We start from the raw sequence: 18,143 nt of genomic DNA on the forward strand, positions 1-18,143 counted from the left end.
GGCCCAAATACAGGTGGACAACATTTGTGGGCCAAGCCCAGTCCATCAAAAGGCCCAGTTTCTGGATCCACGTGGGAATCGAAATAATTCTTTATTTTATTCATTAAAAGAAAAATGTTGTGAAAATAAATAGGATGATTAATTAGTAGTTGGGCAGCAAACTACTCAGGGGCGTATCGGAGCCTTCTGGAAAAATGGAAATGAAGAACACAAATTACAAAAATAATTTAAATATGAGATAATGAATAATTAATATTTTTTGGTGTGTTGGCTAAAATATGAAATGACAGCTGGCTATAATTTATATTAAAATTATATAACTAATTAAAATATAATAATTTTGATTTATTATTAATAATAATCTCAGTTACTTCAAATAAGATATATATAAATCTTATATAATATCCAAAGTTGGAAATTAAATACTTTAGCCTTCTAAAAACCACCAACGGCCGTTACCGAAATTTTGAATTACTTCAATTGCCACCTCATCAGACATCCATTCATTTCATTTTCCAGAAAAATTCCTACTCCTTCCATGTATTTATGCCCTTCATAATGTTCTTGGCCCCTACACCATCAACATTGCCCCCATTCAATTCTCTATATCTTGTGCAACACATTTCCTCACACTCATTCTAGTTCATCTTCTTCCTTGCTCGAGAAGAGTTCCTGAAAATGGCGCACCCAATAAACCAGGCCAACGAGAACAGCCCCTATGGAGGCCTAACCAGGGAACAGTTCTACAAGAAACACAATGTTACTCACCATGAAGCCTTCATTCTCAATGCCCAGGAGATGAAAATCTTCACTCAGTCATGGCGACCTGTTTCTGACTCAGAGCTCAAAGGGGTTGTCGCCATGGTCCATGGCTACACCTCTGACAGTGGCTGGATGTTTGAGCTCACTGCCGTTGCCATAGCCAAAGCTGGGTTCCTTGTTTGCTCTCTCGACCTTCAAGGCCATGGCCGATCCGACGGCGCCCCTGGTTCGATCCCAGACATCGAACTACTCGTTCTCGACTGTACTCTGTTTTTCGACTCTGTTCGAGAACAGAATCCTACCCTCCCTGCTTTTCTGTACGGGGAATCGCTAGGCGGTGCGATTTCGATCCTGATTTGCTTGAAGCAAGAGGGGGTTTGGAGCGGAATCGTGTTAAACGGCTCCATGTGTGGAATCTCGGCGAAATTCAAACCGATTTGGCCATTGGAGAAGCTTCTTCCAATAGCAGCGTCTTTAGCGCCGTCGCTGCGATTGGTGTTATCAAAGCCCCACGCAAGCAAGTCGTACAAGGAGGAGTGGAAGAGGAGATTGGTGGCGAAAAACCCGAACCGACGATTTTCAGGAAAGCCACCAATGGCGACAGCATTGGAGTTTCTCAGAGTGTGCGAGTACATAAAAATGAACTGCCATGAAATCAGGGTTCCAATGTTGATGGTTCACGGGGAAGACGATGTGGTTTGCGACAGCGAGTCGGCGAGATTTGTGTTCGAATCGGCGGCGAGTAAGGACAAGACGTTGAAGGTTTATCCAGGAATGTGGCACCAGTTGATAGGCGAGGCGAATGAGAGTGTGGAGATTGTTTATACCACCATTTTCAACTGGTTAGTGGATAGAGCAGAGAAGGCCAAGGCCAAGAACAAGAACAAGAACACCAAAAAGTGAATAATAAGTGCCTAAATCAATGTGTGTCCAGATATTTTTGATGTGTGGTGAGAGTTGGAATGGGACACAGCATTTCCATTACTTTCTTTGTTTTCAACACCACCAACCATCAAATGTATTGTACTATGACTTATTAACTTTTCATCAAACTCCCAACAACATGTGTATGTCCTATTTTCCAAGCCTAAGCCTAGCATCTTTGCTGGCACAGTGCCTCGTGTCCACCCTCTTCGAGATTCAGCCTCTTTGTTGGCACATCGCCCACTGTTTAGCTCTTATTCCATTTATTAGCCCAAATCCAGCCGATATTGTTTTTTATATACTTTTTTTTTTCGACTGTTACAAAATAAATTTAAATGTGCAAACATGCAACTAACATAAGGCAGAAATTCTCGACCAAGAGATAAGATTAAATGTTCAAATCTCCCACTCCACAACTTTTATGTAACACAAGCCTAGAAGTTCAATCATCCATTTAACTCATCTCATTGATGTAATCTAATTTAAAACACACAATTATCTTCATCATCTAAATCACCATCAAAGACGCCATATAAAATTGTATGATAAGTTGCAACTGTGAAAATATTGTAAATGGCAGCAAGGGAAAGAAATAATGGGTTTTATTAGATCGATAAATACAAACTATTTATACTTTCCTAATGGAATTTCTTTTGGGAAGAATTTAAAAATGATCACATTAACTAAATGTCAAGAACATGAATTTAAGTATAATCAGAAGGCGTTCTCCCTCGACTTAGCTTTTGCAGCTTCACCAGTTGCATTTCAAAGGGTGCTACGCAGTAATCCAAACTGAGATATTACCTCATTTCGAATTGCGTCTCTTTTCAACTTTCCCGTTGTAGTGACTGGAAATGGCTTCCCCCACTTGAAAAACTCCTTTGGTATCTTGAACCTTCAAACAATAAAAGTAGATTATGGCAAAGCATGCTCAAAGTCAAAAATATATCAAAGAGAGAAGTGGAGAGAGTAATTACCCAGTTAAGTTACAGTCCTTGCAATGTTTACGAAGAATTGCGGTAGATAAATGCTGTTTAATCTTTCCATCAAGAAGTTCACGACTGGTTTCATGCCACTGCCAGTCCTCTTCTAATTGAACACAAGCCACAGCCTTCTCTGTCAAACGAGAATCAGGAATGCCCACCACAGCACAGCCTTTAACTCCGGGATGTTGCAATAGAATTCTCTCCACCTACACCACCAAGACAAGTATAGTCTAAAAATGGACTAAATTTAAATTAATTTCAATGAATTTGTGATCACACATCAACAATCATTCCATTTGTGTGTCAACATCTTATCAGCTTTCTCAAACCTATTCTTATTTACCTCAGCAGGCGGACACAGACACAATTTGAGTTCTTAGGATCTCATGTGATACTCAAGTATTATAAACAGAAAATGAAATGAACTTACATTGAATACAGATATAAAATTAGGATAGGACTATGAAAATGATGTACGAGTTCAACTTCCTCTTTACTAACCCTCAGCCCTGGCTTCAAATGCCCAAAATTAGTAGCTAAAAGATTAGAGAAATTCATGCATGACTTCTTATGGAAAGACATGGATAAATCAGAGGGTTCAAATTTATTTAACTGGAATATTAACTCTGTTCAGATCCAAAAGAGATCTCCTAAACTTATGATTTCCCCTAGGTGGTGTGTCATGATTAGATTCGATTGAAAAAACCATCATCATTTATTCTTTCAATGCTCTTTCGCCGACGCTGAGGGTCCAAGATCCTAAATTCTTTGGGTTGCGGTGGTGATTCCACAAAGACTGTAAGAATGCAATGCTTCAAGTTATGGATGGGTCTCCTTTCCGTGGGAAACCTTCGGTTTTATGGTTCAATGTTGTGGCTGCTACGCTCCGGAGGTTGTGGTTCGAAAGGAAGAAGAGATCGCCTCCTCCCAAGAGGCTACATACAAAAACTTTTCCAATCATGAAGAATTAAAGAGATAGGGAAGTTAGAAAAAAAACTGTTGCTATGGCACACAAAAAAGAACATCTGTAGAAAGACTATCGGGGTTAGTAATCCTATCTTCGAAGAGCCTATGATCTCTTTCCCACCAACATTCCACAAAAAAAAGCTCTAGCCGCATAGCCCCATATGATCTTCATTTTCCTTCTTAAACACCAGCCACTAAGGGCTTCCACCAGCCAGTCATCAGTTTCTTGAGGAAGCTGCAGGGAATGAAAATGTGGTCTAACGACTCCTAATTTAGGCAAAGATTACAAATCGAGGATACATGGGTCTTTAGGCTTCTATGAGCAAGAGACCAGAGGAAAACCTTCACTTTTTTGGTTCAAACCGCTGAAGTTCAAAGGGGTTTTCCAAGGAAGATATGATATCAAACGATTTTTAAAAAATGGAATTCGTGAAGAAAGATCCCGAGGGCTGTATGGACCACAACAGCTTGTCCTCTTCCGCCCTTGCTTATTTGATTCACCAGCCCAATCCAACTTTGTAATTCCCTATCGAAGAGGCCACTTTTCTGACCCAAGTCTCATCCTCTTTGGTTTTCATTTCAACAAAGCAGCAGCAATTGTAGAATCTCTCTTCAAAGAAATAGCAACGAGGTCTGGGAAGTCATGTTCTAGGGTGCTTTGACCTACCCAACGATCCTTCCAAAAATCTGATATGATCCCCATTGTTAGCCATAAATCTGGCAAATTTTAAGAACGATGCAACATTCTTAACTATATCGAACCAAGGCCTTCCTACTTCCTTTAGAAGGGTCTCTCCCATAAATACTAGCGATCACCTCCTTCCAAAAGATATCATTTTCTTGAGACAACCCCCAAAACCATTTCATAAATAGAGCAAAGTTTCTATTTTTGAGAGTTGATGCCCAGCCCCCCCATAATGAATAGGAAGAGTTCCTGTTCAGACTTTTAATAGAGCATGGAAGCATGGGACGGGGGGTGATAGAGGTTTTCATCCCTTTTGAAACTAATGTAATCAATGAGATGTTACCTAATCAATAGAAAGCATGGAAAAAGGGGCTGAGTTACCCCAAAAGAGTGCCTAATTAAGATCGTAAGTGTCCATCTTGTTAGGTTGTACAAAGCCTATGATCTAGCCAGAAGCCTGTAATCTATCACTCATTCTTGTTAATATATATCAAATATTTCAAATAATAAGATAGCATAAATAAAATGCTATACCCTATTATCAAGTCAACTAAACCATACCTACAAGTTTGTCCAAAGCTCGTGAGCCTAAATCAACTTGAGATTTATGGGACCTCATTTCATAGGCACAGCTTGCTATCACTCTTAACAACCAATTCATAAAATTCTGGAGCTCAATTAGTATTTAGCTAACTCACCAAAAAGTTGTTGCATATCTGGTTTTTGTTTCTTCTCAACTCTCTTTTGTCGATGACGAGCATTATATATGGTCTTCATTGTGCTAGCATTTCGAGCATCTCGACTCTTCAATGTGCTCAATATATCTTTAGGGCGGACTGATGAGTTAGACAAGTTCATCAAGATTTCATTCTCTTCTTGCGATAATCTCCCTGCAAATGAATGTCCTTCCATATTCTTATTTGCTACGTGATTATGTACCCCACATACTACTTTGACCATCCAATCACCATCTGTGGTCAATTTTTGACCTTTCAATAAAAAAGGGCATCCACATTTTTTGGTTCCAGTAAGCTTGCGAGCTCCTTTGTCTTCTAAAACTTCCAATTTTGATAACCGTCTATAACTCCCACTTCTCTCACAACCAAAAGAAATTCTAGGCCTCCTACCATTCACGCCTGCATCAGATGTCTTTATGACTATAACCAATCCATTTCTCTTTCCAACCTCTCGTGTCCAATTAATTAAAGCTTCTCGACTTTTGAATATCTGTAGAGCAATGAAATTATGATAAAAATAATTTACAATCAGCATAAATAATTTAAATCATAGTTCAACGTATCTTAATGTCACTTATCTGACCTCATTTGTGGTAAACTCATTTGAGTAATCTACTTCACAAGATGAATCAATATTAGTGTAACTAGTAGACGAATGCCCCTGCAATAGTTAAATTTGTTTAAGTCCATTTATTAACCAAACCTTCTTTGGCTTTGTCCAACCCATATACACCTAAACAATATGGTAAACATTAAACCAAGAAATTTTTCAACAAGATATATATATCCTACAGTAGATATACAAAGCCATCTAATAGTATTATGCACTTCTCAACCCCTAGAATGGTAGTTCTTTTTCTTTTTCCTTTTGATAATGGAGGGGGAGGGGCCAAGTGAACTGCTTTCATGCAGACGAAAGAAAGCAGAGAAAGGACATACGAAAACACAGGCTGAAACTTAATGAAGGAGCCTCCGAAAATGTAAATTACCAGAAAGAGTTCTGACTGCTTACGATCAAAAGCAAAGAGAAATCATGTAAGAACTATAGTAACTGATATAGGTTTGTGTACTCTCGTGTTTACATTTCTCACCAAACAATCTTTGTTGTTTACTGTTTTGTTTTTGGATTTTTCACTGTTGACGTTTTTGTTCAACCGTCGTAGAGGTTAGAAGTAAGCCACTAGTTAACTATTTTAAGCACTATAGGGTGGTGTGTTTCTGATTCTTTAATTTTTTTTTATACTATTTGTAACTAGATCAAAGCCTGTAAATAAAGGCTTGGTTTCATATGTAATCCAACTTTACATTCTCATGAGAGGCATTCCGATGTACTAATTCCAAATAACTTCCCATGCCCTCCTTAAACCTTCAAAATCCTTCAGGTTTCTCTCAAGCCAAATAAACCAACAGGCAAAAGATTCATTCTATGATTAGGCTTGCGTATATGCTCTGCCATCAGTGCGATGAAACTGCTTCCATCAGTGGGAAGACTGGACAGAACGCTTTGCACAAATATTTTGTAAGAGATCAAGATTCAAATTATATAGTATAATATCTGTCAATTTTTTCTCAGGGAGGAAAAGAGTAATTATCGGTTCTGGTTTCTTACACCAGTGTTTTCTTGTCCAATGACAAGAAGAATGCTACAGAACAAAATTGTTAGGTGAAGACAAATGGGAAAGAGACTAGATAAACATAGGTACTTTGAATGTAGCTCATAATTAAAAGGGTGCCCTACTATAGAAATTTCATAGTAACTTAATGCAAAAACATTTTTACTAAAAACCAAAATGTGGTGTAATGGAATACTAGGAGATGTCTAGAAACTCTCTAATTACGCAATCCAGATAAGAAAAAATAATGATGATACCTCCTCGGGGTAAATGTTCTCTCCACCACTTTTTATTCTGCCATTTGATCGTCCAACAAGCCACAGATTACCACTGTCGTCTATTGAACCAATATCACCTGTATCAAACCAAACTTCATTGACGTCATTTGATGGCCTTGGAGAAATTTTATCGTAGTACCTAAGCATTAAATGTGGTCCTCTGGTTAAAATCCTCCCAACATGAGAAGAATCATCCAAAAAAATCTTCATTTCTACGTGAGGGGCAGGTTTGCCAACACAAACACCCTCTGGTTGATATATTGAATGACATTTTGATTGCGCATAACTCTGGAAGTGTGGCATAGAAGTTTCTCCCGTTGGATCACAAAGCATCAGGAAGGTCAATGATGAGCATGTCTCAGTCATCCCTGACGGACAAGAAAAAGAAAGCTGAAATATAATATATAAGAAGAAAAAAAAAATGTAAAAAACCTTTAAAAAAGGTTTTAAAAAAAAAGAAAAAAAAAAAGAAAAAAAAAAAAAAAGTTAATGAAATCCAGATCAACACTTCATTTTTCACTAAATACAACCAAGAAGAGTTATACAAAAATGTGAAATATTCCGCTCTTTGGAGGAAGATTATTGCAAACAAATTCAAAATCAGCCTCCTTGATCTTAAGCCGGGCATAAAATCTTTATTCCTATGCAAGCCCCTCGCAAATATATTGACAGACGGAAGAATCTGGTATACAACCATATTACTTGCCAAGACGGGATGATTAAAAGAATAGTATTAATTTGTCACATTCTTCAAAAATATAATGATTGGAATAATAATCTACTCTATGCAATTTGATGACCCAACAACAGTTAAAACAACAGCGAGTAAAATATTTCAAACTTTTGGAACAAAAAGTAAATATTTCCAAGGGTCCAAGATTCATATACAAAAAGTCATTTCCTAATAAAGGAAACACTATGTTTTAAAATTGTTCCAACAAAACAAAGATGTGAAATTTAATCAAATCACGAATATTATTTGCTCACAAGAGGAAACTATCAGGGTGTATGAGGCTGACCATAGGCTGATACAAGCTTAGCTCTGGGAAAAAATTTCATGGCGTCTTTGATTAGCTCTAACGGAAGCCCCCCACCTCCATTTAATATCTTCTTCACACTTTCTCTTCTTTTGCCATTATCTCTTTCCCTGTAACATCTTTCAAAGAGCTAAGTGAGAAAGTTGACACCTTGAAAACCATAATCATACCATGCCAGTTTTAAACGGAGAATAAAACAAAGCTTCAGAGTAGTCGGTTCGAGAAAAAGTGTAGACAATCGAACTAAGAGAAACATCACCTCATGGATTTTGCAAGGTGGTGGATTTGTACAAAGCAAATTTTAAGAAGAGATAAACAAGAATTCATTTTCTTTTCCAGAAAACAACACAATGAGATATAATTAAATAGGAAAATATACTCCCTCTGATCACTAAATTTTCCTTAGTTTTGATTAAATAATTCATATTACAAATGCATTTCAAGAGAATGACCATGAATACATCTTCTTACAAGAATAATTTCTCTTTATCTTTCTCGAAAGAGAAGAATTCTTGTAAATCAAACAAACTTCATCAACGAGAGAATTTTTTTAACAAAAGTAGGACAAGTCCAACAAAGGACAAATAAAGACACCTGATTAAAGAAACTAAATCAGCCATCATTGCGGGGACAGTGATTAAAGAAGTCACACCGTATAGATCTATTGCTTCAACAGCAGACTTAACCTCAAACTTAGGTATTAATATATGGCGAGCTCCAAGCATTAGCATGGCAATGGCTGATGACAAACCACCAATGTGACACAAAGGAGCAGTATGTAAATAAACCTGAAAATGCGACACTTAAAACTGTCAGGAGTCATTTTGCTTGAACTACTTGAGCTCTAGAATTGATCCACTGAATGCCCTTCAAGGAATATACTAAGACTTCGTATGCTTTAAACCTAGTGAATAGAGCCTTCATATATTACAGAAAAGCATACATCATCCTCACTATAACCAACATTAGCAACTTTTGCAAGGGTCTGCACAATCAGAGCCGAATGCGTGATAGCAACTCCCTTTGGCCTTCCCGTTGTTCCTACAAAGAATATAACAAGCAAAATAGATCAGGGAGTTCTAAACTTAGTGGATGAACTCTAAGCTTCAGATAACACCACACTGAAGTTAATATTTCAATGACTACAAGAAAAGTCCTCGTCTCCTTTAAAATGCTTCATGAGAACAAAACTACTAAAAAAATGCAGTTCTCGCTACAAAACATGAACTCTTGAAGGAGTGTTGACAACTTTGGCGCTCAGTGGTATTTCAACCAGAGTCTCATAATGCTCCAACTTGCACCCCAAATATGGATTTTCGGTACATAAAAAGAAAGTGAAGTTGAGATGGAGCAAAACACAAACCGGAAGTAAAGCATATTAGAGCTGCATCTTCAGGTGCATGGAGGAAATCCAGTGGTAGGCTTACTACATGATGCTTCTTCAATTCTTCAGAGGTCAAGGCTGGCAAGGTGAAGTTGCTTGATTTAGAAAGATTGATAAAATCATAGAAGAACGAAACAGAAAATTGAAATAACATAGAGGTTCCTTCTAGTTTGCTTTGTATGGTAAAACCAAGTAAACTACACACCTCCCCTTGTTTTATCATAACCCGGTCGATGGGAACCAATTAAGATCTGCCATCTCAAGGAAGGTATGTCAGTGTTCCGAAGCTTCGAATACCACTGACAACAGCTCTCATCAATGACCAACATCACTGGCTGCACGGCTACCATTGCAGATATTGCCTCTTCAAAGCTCTACACGTTGAAAAAAATGTGTTTCACGCATGCCAGTTACAGCAAGATCTGCTCAACCGAAAAACAATTTGCATGACTGGTGGTACTAATTTTCAAGTTCAGACTCAAGTAGGCTAATGCTCATTTTATTTGGTGCCACTGTTCAAATTTATAAATCTAAATAACAAATATCGTTCCTAAAAATTACCAAAGCTTCCTGTTTGCAACCTGTCCTCATTAGAAGACAAAAATTACCATCTCTAGAAGACGTCAACACAATTATACACATCTAGCACGTTCATTAATCACCACCTTAAGAACAGCAACTCGTCGCCTTAAAGATCCTTCAAAACCGAGTACCAATAGATGTATAGCGCACAATTCTTCTACATATAGAAATGCATGCATGCAAGTAGATATGCCTACATGACTTTCAAATACAAAAGCAGGAATGCACGCTGAAATCCATTATTTATCTATATGCATTACGCTTGTACTTCCACATGAACCATTCTTACATTCAACACAAACAAAATTTGACATACCCATCGGTAATTCAGAGGAGCAGCAATGCCGCCAACAAATGCAACCGCAAGCAACCACTCCAAGTACCAATCACTGCCAGCTAGAAAACTCAAAGTAACAATTCCAACGTCTAAAATCCAAAACACGACCTTTGTTTTCAGTTACCAATTAGGAATCCAACATACGTCGTTCAGCAAAAATTGAAAACAATTACGAACTGAAAGCTGGAAAAAAAACCTGTTGGAAGCAGAGATAACAACAACGTCTCCAGGAAGGAGGCCGAGATCAAGCAAGCCTCGGGCGAGCGCCAAAACACTGTTGACGAACTGCTCGCCGGTCTGGCGTCTGTTGCCGGCAATGGTGAGCGGAGAAGCTCGGTGTGCGGTGGCTATGCGGCTGAGGCACTGGCAGATATGAGAGTGAGAGTAATTAGTCATTTGAGAAATTAGGGAAAGGAGAAGAGGTTGGTTTGGTTCCCCGTTGTGGGTGTGAGAGCCTTGGCAGAGCTCTCTGGTGTTGAACCCGCCCGCACCAGTTTGCGAGCAATTTGACTGCCTCTCCTTTTTATAGTCTTATCCTTGGAAGCCCGAGGTGTTGAAAGTCACATGGCTGTGGCGTTTCAATGGTCACGGCCAAATCGGAAATCTCCATGACGCTTTCTGATTGGGTGGTCCTTATGCTGTAACTCACAGTAATTAACTATAATTTTGTTCATTCGCGGATCGCCTTCCACTCTTCCTGCGTGGGACAACGGTCACAGCCGCAACGAATAACAATACTGTATTTACCTTCTCACGCTCTTCTTTTTTTTTTTCTTCTCTTTTTTTTTCTTTCTTTTATATAAATTAAAATATCCTCTCCACCAATAGAGTTGCATTCTGCTAGGCGGCCCAATGAAATAGTGCCACATGGCAATAACAAATATGTATTTATCCATGCTCTTATTGCTCAACTATTTAGTTTTAAATATAATTTATTTTGGCTTATTATTTTTAAAATTAAAAATTTCTAGACTTTCCATTAATCAATTTTCGCCTATACCTTTTAATTTCATAAAAATTTAGTTTATGAACATTATTAATTATTATTATTATTATTTATACGGGGTTTTTATTACCAAAAAATAATAAATATTCATTAAATTATCTCCAACTTGATCAAAAGAATGAGGTAGGGACGCCATTATTTAATTAAATATATGGTATTTAAATGAAATTGTTTATTTGGTTGAATTTGTCAACGAATCTAATTTAATGTACAATATTGTAATGAACTTGCTTCGTTGACTAAACTACGTTGTTTTGTGTAATTAATAATAACAATAAATGAAGGGTAAAATAGTAAAAAAAAAATTGGTGTTGTTTCAATTCAGACTATATGACTTTAAAGTCTTAAATTTATGTCAATACCATATCTATTTGTTTACTTACAAGATAATAAATTGATGTGATTAAATCAAATTTTATTACAATTAAATGCAAAGTTTTAAGAAATAATATTAATTGAAAAATAAATTAATGATTGTCACTAAAAATGCAAGCCCTATAACTCTCCACTTTATTTAGGTGGCGCCGAATTAACTCACGCACTTATAATCTACTCTAAACTAGAAACTCGATTCTAGACAACTATAGTAGTGTGACGTTTAAACGTATGAATGGACATAGTTTATCTATAATTTTTTTTTTTTTTTTAAATTATTATTATTATTATTTTTTTGTAAAAATTAATAATAAAAAAAATAAGCGTAGATTTGGAAATTTTCGAATATTTTCGAATAGGTCAACCTTTCAAACTCAGCCATGGTTGAGGTAAAATTTGTAGGGATGAAAAGAAAATTTTTATTTAAAAGAAAAACAATTAAAATTTATTTTTATTCAAATTTTTAGGTATGAAAAATTTGCGTGAAAATATGTTGGCTGGAAGAAATGCGATGGTTGAGCATTTGCGCAGCAAGCCTTCTCCAAAGTACCAAACAGAGAAAAAGGTCGTCGAAAAAGGAAGAAGCATTTTAAAGCGCTTTGGTTTGCTTCCCCTTTACGCCAAACCCAATCTTCGTCCCATGATTGTTCCTTAACCACTTTTAATCACTGTTTCCCCTTTCTTCCTTTGCCTAATTCACAAGTTTTTTCCGCGTTATAATACTCGAAGCACAATCGCCTCACTCTTCACTTCGCCGTTGAGGAATCAACGATTATGATAATTCCGATCAAACCAGTAGCGGCGATGGCCGTGTTCTTGCCACTGATCGTGGCGGTCGCATCCGCGCTGGAGATACGGCCGTCGGAGCACGGGCTGGAGTTTCAGAGCCCTCCGCCTGCGGGAGAAAAATCGTCGCCACAGATGCGGTCGTTCTTCGTAGGAACATCGTCGCCAATTCCGGATACAACATTGCCGTTGCCGAAGGCGATGAATTCGAGCGAGGCGCCGGGATGGTGGACCCACCGTGACGGTGGAAATAAACGAGTAAGAAATGCATTATTGGTGGCGACGGCGGCTTGTGGAATTACAGGTGTCACTTTATTAGTGGGTTCTACGCTATTCTACATTTATAAGGTAAAAAATCAAACACCATTGCCATTATCTTCAAATAATAATCACAAATAAACATATCAACAACAATCATGATCCCTTACTTTGTTCATCTCTTGAAGTAGCGATCAATTTCCCAGTTCCAATTTGTTCTTACCGTATAAGAAGTCGTATTGTACTGATCATGAAATTAGACAATTTCATTGCCATTAATTGTTTGTTGAGAATCTGTCTGTACTCTCACGAATCAAAATAATTTGAGAATATCAATAGAAAAACAAAAAGTTCGTATCATTTTGTTTCTAATTGCTTTGCCTCATCCATAAGAAAATAATATTCTCATCTTAATTTTACATGTAATTATAGTAACACATGGAGACTGGAGATATTGAACAGATTTGAGATCAAAATGATTAGAATAGGAACAAGATAATTATTATATTTAGTTATTTACTACTTTCTTTTTTCAAAAGATTTGAATGATGAAATAAAGGTTAAAGCTTTTGGCGTTAACTATGATCATCCCATTGATGATTCTTTTAATTAGGATGGTTCCTTATGATCTGTTTAACTTATTTAAAAACATATTAAAAATTAAAATAGGAACAACATATTGCATGGAGTTAGAAGAAGGAGAAAGCAAGTGAAAGAAGTGATCAGATTTTGATAACAGAAAGCACAAAAGTATGGATAGACAAAACTTTCATCTCAGTATAGAGAAGAAAAACAGACCAAAAAAATAAAATTACACAGTACCGTTCTATATAAGAAAGACTATACCAGAAAACTAACCATTTGAACTTGAATGAATTGGGAGGGATTTATATGTACCTATTGTTCAAGAGGCCATCCATTCCAGCTCTAGATCTAGTTCTCCTGATTCCACATTCTGAAGCTTGAGTGTCATCTCTTGCTTCACCTTCCCATCGACAATATTAACGGTGCTATCGTTCATGAGAGCATTATCGTGCGATTTCAGCCATTTTCCAATTTGCATATTTGAAAACAATCCAGCATCTCCAAATGCCATTGCGGATGTTATCAAGGGCTGGAGATCAATGTCTGCTTCTCCCATTATGTCGTCTGCTGAAAACGTGTCATAATCGTATACTTGCTGCAATTTGGTGACAAGAACAGCGTAACCGTGAATAACCCCATAGCAATAGATTTTGATATGTGAACATGATCATGCATCATAATGAGAGGTGATGTCACGACTAAACAACAGAAAGAAACCCAGAAAAAAAAAAAATGTAACTGTTGAGCGTCCGAAACGAAGGAATTGAACTTAGCCATAGACCACAGTAATGTATCAGACAAGAAAAGGAAAATGATCGTTCTGACACGGTCGAGGACAAGCTTGGTATAGACAGATTATTTATTAAACCTTGAAAATTACCAAATTTCTTTCTCTCGCATTCTCTTGTGCAGCTAACATGAATTTAAACATGTAAATTGTCATTTCAATAGCAAGAAAGATACGTTAGTAGCAATAAAATGGCAGTCTGGCCACTATACTAATGGCCAGCGTATGAAATGTCAGTTAATCCCCATTTGCTAAGTGCATGGAGCAGCCTTTTAGGCTTAGAATTTGAACAAAACACGGAATATTTTACATTGTGTGCTGCAGAGAAAATAACTTAAGAGCCACAGGTAGTTTTCAACCGAATACCATTATACCCTTCTTTTCAGAATTGTTGGATGGGTACTTCTGCATTAACCGACGTGTGCTATATCTGACATTGAACTAATTGGACGAGCATCTAAAAACACACTCACCATCCAAACAAGATGACAGGTATATTACCAGCACCAGTAAGCATGGAGCTAGAACTAATAAGAAAAGTAACTCGAATTCTTCAGCAGACTAACAAAGAAAAAAAATTATAACCATCTCATACAAAATGCTTCCATACTGAATATGGGTGCAAGGTAGATTCCCAGATGGTAATTAAATTAATTGATGGGAAACAAACTTGCAGTCATTATGTTAAGATTAGCATGATTAGTTAAACAGGGGAGACCATGTAGAAAGAGCTTCAGAAAGACTTACCAACTTTAAGGATCCAAAAGATTGAGGTACAGATAGCGTCAGTTCCTCATTCCACACAGGGTTCAAGTTGCTCGCCACTACACATGTCTGGACAGTCTAAAAGAAAAAACAGCATAATGTTATAGTCTATGTCAAGGTGATGGAACAGAGCAATCAGTACTTATTAACATAATCAAAATCTACGGCAACAATTTACAAGTAGATGGACAGCAACACGAAGGAATTGTCCACAAAAGAGTTTGCGAGAAAACTACTAACCTGTCGTCCAAGAGTCAAGACTACATAAGGATCGCTTGTCATCATATCCCTGATAGCTAAGTTTGTCCCTTTAATCACTTTGACCTTCAATAATCCAATAAAGTCTACCATACCTTCCTGCAATTGCCTTAAATTATAGAGCTAGCAGAGTTTTGGTAATATGAAATAAATAAACTTATGCTATAGGCTAGATCGTCATTACTCATTAGTCAGAAACTAATTTATACTTCCACATCAGAAAGTATTTCCAATATGCCCTGAAAATGTTTATATGGTAACCAAGCATGAAGTGCTCGCTTCTTCTCTAAACTAAATCTTAGGAGAAACGTGTGAAATGTTATAATGACCTATGATGATGCTGTCTTCACTGATGAAGGTATATAATTGCAGGAAAACTAATAAAGAAAAGATATAGTAAGAGCTCACTTGTTTTTGTGAAGAACGAAAACTGTTCATGACCCTTGCAGCAAAGTTTGCTTGGATATTGCTTTTGTCAGAGTGGGCTGATGAAATTCTCAAGCTCGGTTTCAGAAATTCTTGAAGTTCATATTTGGATCTGTATAGGAAAATTTATAGGAACCACAAGAAGTGTGAAATTCTTGGAAGTGACCATTCATTGAATCATTTCTGTTGGAATTTTACTCATAGATGACTATTGCCTATTGAATTCAATGCCTGTTGATCAGCTCTCAGCATTCAAAACAAAGTAATATGCTGATTATTTACGGAACTATAAGGGACCAGATGAAATAATATCCCAAAAGTCCAGAAACAAAGAACAAATATAATAAGCGTCGATTGTTAAACTTCAATAGAAAAAGGCAAGTCAACAAGTACAAGGTTATGGAGAGAAGATGAATAAGAAGAAGAGTCACTTAACATGGATAAATTTCACAGTTAATAATTTCTAACCGAATAAATCTTGAACGTTGTTCATGGCTGGCATCTGGTCCAGGTTTTGAAAATCCATCAGGAATAAAGGCTTCATAAATTGCATTTGCAGAAGAATTTCCTCCAATTTCTATCATGGCATCAATTTCATCATCATTCCATTCATCCAATGTCACTGATAACACCTGGCCCAAATCAATAACCATGTCAGAAAAATATGTGCACTATTGTATTGTTAATAGAAAATGAAAATCAAGAACTTGGAGTCTTGCAAAAGATATACATAATGAAAGTAAGAAGTAGAGTAATTATAGATCACACGTTTATGTTTTACAATACATGTATCGTTTTTGTTGGAAATTAAAACGAAAGAAGCTTTACAAGTCAAACTCGACATATCCCTCGTGTAAAACCCACCTCCCCAATGAAGGAGATTCGACATGCTTGGAAATTTATTAAGAGACGAAAATAAAAGAGTGGGGGAAATTTTTTTATTTCTCAGGTGATAACACCGTTGATTACTGCATATCAGGTGCACTTTTTTTTTTTTTCACCTTTGATATATGTGCACCAAGGCTTCTGTGAACGCCGCAACATTTCAAGCATATAAAAACTCCAATATTTGCTGACCTGCAAACAACATCCTCCTAAATGTTATTGAGACTAAAAGAATAGGCATGGTTCACAGATCCAATTCAATAATCTGAGTTTGCAATCATTAACTAGTAATTTCTAGTTCTCCAGCAGGGTATAACATTTCATTCTATTTGACAACCAATCGAACAAAACTTACGCCCATTTAGGGTCTGAAGCGCGACAATCCGCACAGAAGCGATTATCCTTTAGGAGCAATAGGTCCCTTAGCCTCCTTTTGCCTGAAGAAGACAAGAGAAGGCCTAACATTATTTTCAAGGCCACAATAAATACAATTTATGCATGTGTAGCAAATAGTTTAATTGGTTAATATATAGTTGAAACTCCAATTTCAGTGAGGATACCACCTGAGCCAGGCCTCCCAAGTTCCATTGTACAATTATTTGTGGCTCTGTCAGTAATTGACGATCATCCAACGAATCCTATGGTTCAACAAGCTGCCTTGAATAATTGGACCAAAGAAAACAAAAACAAAAGCAAACACAAGAACAAGAACAAGAACAAGAACAAAACACTAAAAAGACCCCTTATACTCTGAACCAACATAGATACAAATTTACATCAACGCTTCGTTTGATAATTAACAAAGAATAATAAGGGTTGGGAAAAGGATATAATAAGCATTGGGAAAAGGATATAATAGAACAAAATCAAACAATGCTGTCAAAATTGATATTGTACTAGTTCAAAATGAGGCTGCCATCAGCAATGGGGCACCCAAATTCTTCAATTGGAGGATTTGCATATCAAAGACGACTCAGTCCAAGGAAAATGAAAGTGAAAGAACGTTTTAAAACCTCAGATGCGATCCTTCCAATGACGAGAATATACTTGAGATTCCTATTTTGGTCTAAAACAGAATTTACAAGCGCCAGAAATTATATCCTCTCAGCATTCAAACATTCAATGCGGTGGATACATGCAGAAAGAACTAAGCTCAAAAGTTTCCAATAACAATCAATCGCTAACAGGAAGAGGATTCGTGTATAATCTGGAAAAACAGCCACCAAATAACCAATCAGAGCCGCCTGAACAAGCAACCCAGAATAACAACATACCCAAATCAACACGATTGATAAAGATTGACAGAGTTGGAAGAATTTTATAACATAGATTTCGGTTTTTTTCCCCAATGATTGAAGATTGCATGCAGTGAATAAAAGATCCAAGTAGAAATCATAAATACCTAATGAGATCGGTCCCTCAACAAAATCGCTGATCGGAAAGGAAGAGAAATAGGAATTTGACCGGAAAATCTGAATCTTCAATACCCTGTTGATGTGGGTGAATGAAATTTGCAGAACTCTTTTGTTCCACCCTTTTTTCTTCCATTTTTATTTTATAATTTTTATTTTGTTTATTTTATGAGAATATTGTATGGATTATTCAATTTTGAGAGGTCAGCCATCAGCATCTGAAAGCCACGTTGTTCACTGTCTTTCCCTTTTCTATTCATTGTAAATCTTTTCTAATTTCTTTTTTAATATTTTAAATTACATATAATT

At 36.8% G+C, this 18,143-nt stretch overlaps 4 protein-coding genes across 5 annotated transcripts; 2 read left to right on the top strand and 2 right to left on the bottom strand.

The window, feature by feature from the left end:
* Positions 1-678: 678 nt before the first annotated feature.
* On the top strand, positions 679-1,665 carry LOC111803653 (caffeoylshikimate esterase-like). The gene has a single exon (XM_023688164.1). The coding sequence runs from the start codon at positions 679-681 to the stop codon at positions 1,663-1,665; it is 987 nt and encodes a 328-aa protein (XP_023543932.1).
* A 595-nt stretch (positions 1,666-2,260) lies between these two features.
* On the bottom strand, positions 2,261-10,800 carry LOC111803905 (2-succinylbenzoate--CoA ligase, chloroplastic/peroxisomal). 2 transcript variants are annotated; one of them, XM_023688517.1, is made up of 11 exons: positions 10,488-10,800; positions 10,271-10,343; positions 9,578-9,746; positions 9,352-9,450; positions 8,932-9,029; positions 8,583-8,776; positions 7,971-8,098; positions 6,931-7,319; positions 5,644-5,721; positions 5,022-5,550; positions 2,664-2,878 (listed from the first exon to the last, which is right to left on the bottom strand). In XM_023688517.1, the coding sequence occupies exons 1-11, from the start codon at positions 10,685-10,687 to the stop codon at positions 2,844-2,846; spliced, it is 1,992 nt and encodes a 663-aa protein (XP_023544285.1). In that variant the 5' UTR covers positions 10,688-10,800; the 3' UTR covers positions 2,664-2,843. The 2 variants fall into 2 exon arrangements, with proteins under 2 accessions (XP_023544286.1, XP_023544285.1); XM_023688518.1 differs by lacking the exons at positions 5,022-5,550; positions 5,644-5,721 and adding an exon at positions 2,261-2,581.
* Positions 10,801-12,476: 1,676 nt separating this feature from the next.
* LOC111803654 lies at positions 12,477-13,329 on the top strand. The gene is made up of 2 exons (XM_023688165.1): positions 12,477-12,806; positions 13,276-13,329. The coding sequence occupies exons 1-2, from the start codon at positions 12,477-12,479 to the stop codon at positions 13,327-13,329; spliced, it is 384 nt and encodes a 127-aa protein (XP_023543933.1).
* A 96-nt stretch (positions 13,330-13,425) lies between these two features.
* LOC111804534 (probable ADP-ribosylation factor GTPase-activating protein AGD13) lies at positions 13,426-17,988 on the bottom strand. The gene is made up of 9 exons (XM_023689378.1): positions 17,825-17,988; positions 16,986-17,060; positions 16,778-16,859; positions 16,539-16,614; positions 16,006-16,169; positions 15,520-15,649; positions 15,094-15,210; positions 14,836-14,931; positions 13,426-13,896 (listed from the first exon to the last, which is right to left on the bottom strand). The coding sequence occupies exons 2-9, from the start codon at positions 17,008-17,010 to the stop codon at positions 13,621-13,623; spliced, it is 966 nt and encodes a 321-aa protein (XP_023545146.1). The 5' UTR covers positions 17,011-17,060; positions 17,825-17,988; the 3' UTR covers positions 13,426-13,620.
* Positions 17,989-18,143: the final 155 nt, after the last annotated feature.

The sequence above is a fragment of the Cucurbita pepo genome, chromosome LG10, assembly GCF_002806865.2.
Source record: "Cucurbita pepo subsp. pepo cultivar mu-cu-16 chromosome LG10, ASM280686v2, whole genome shotgun sequence".
Lineage (NCBI taxonomy): Eukaryota > Viridiplantae > Streptophyta > Magnoliopsida > Cucurbitales > Cucurbitaceae > Cucurbita > Cucurbita pepo.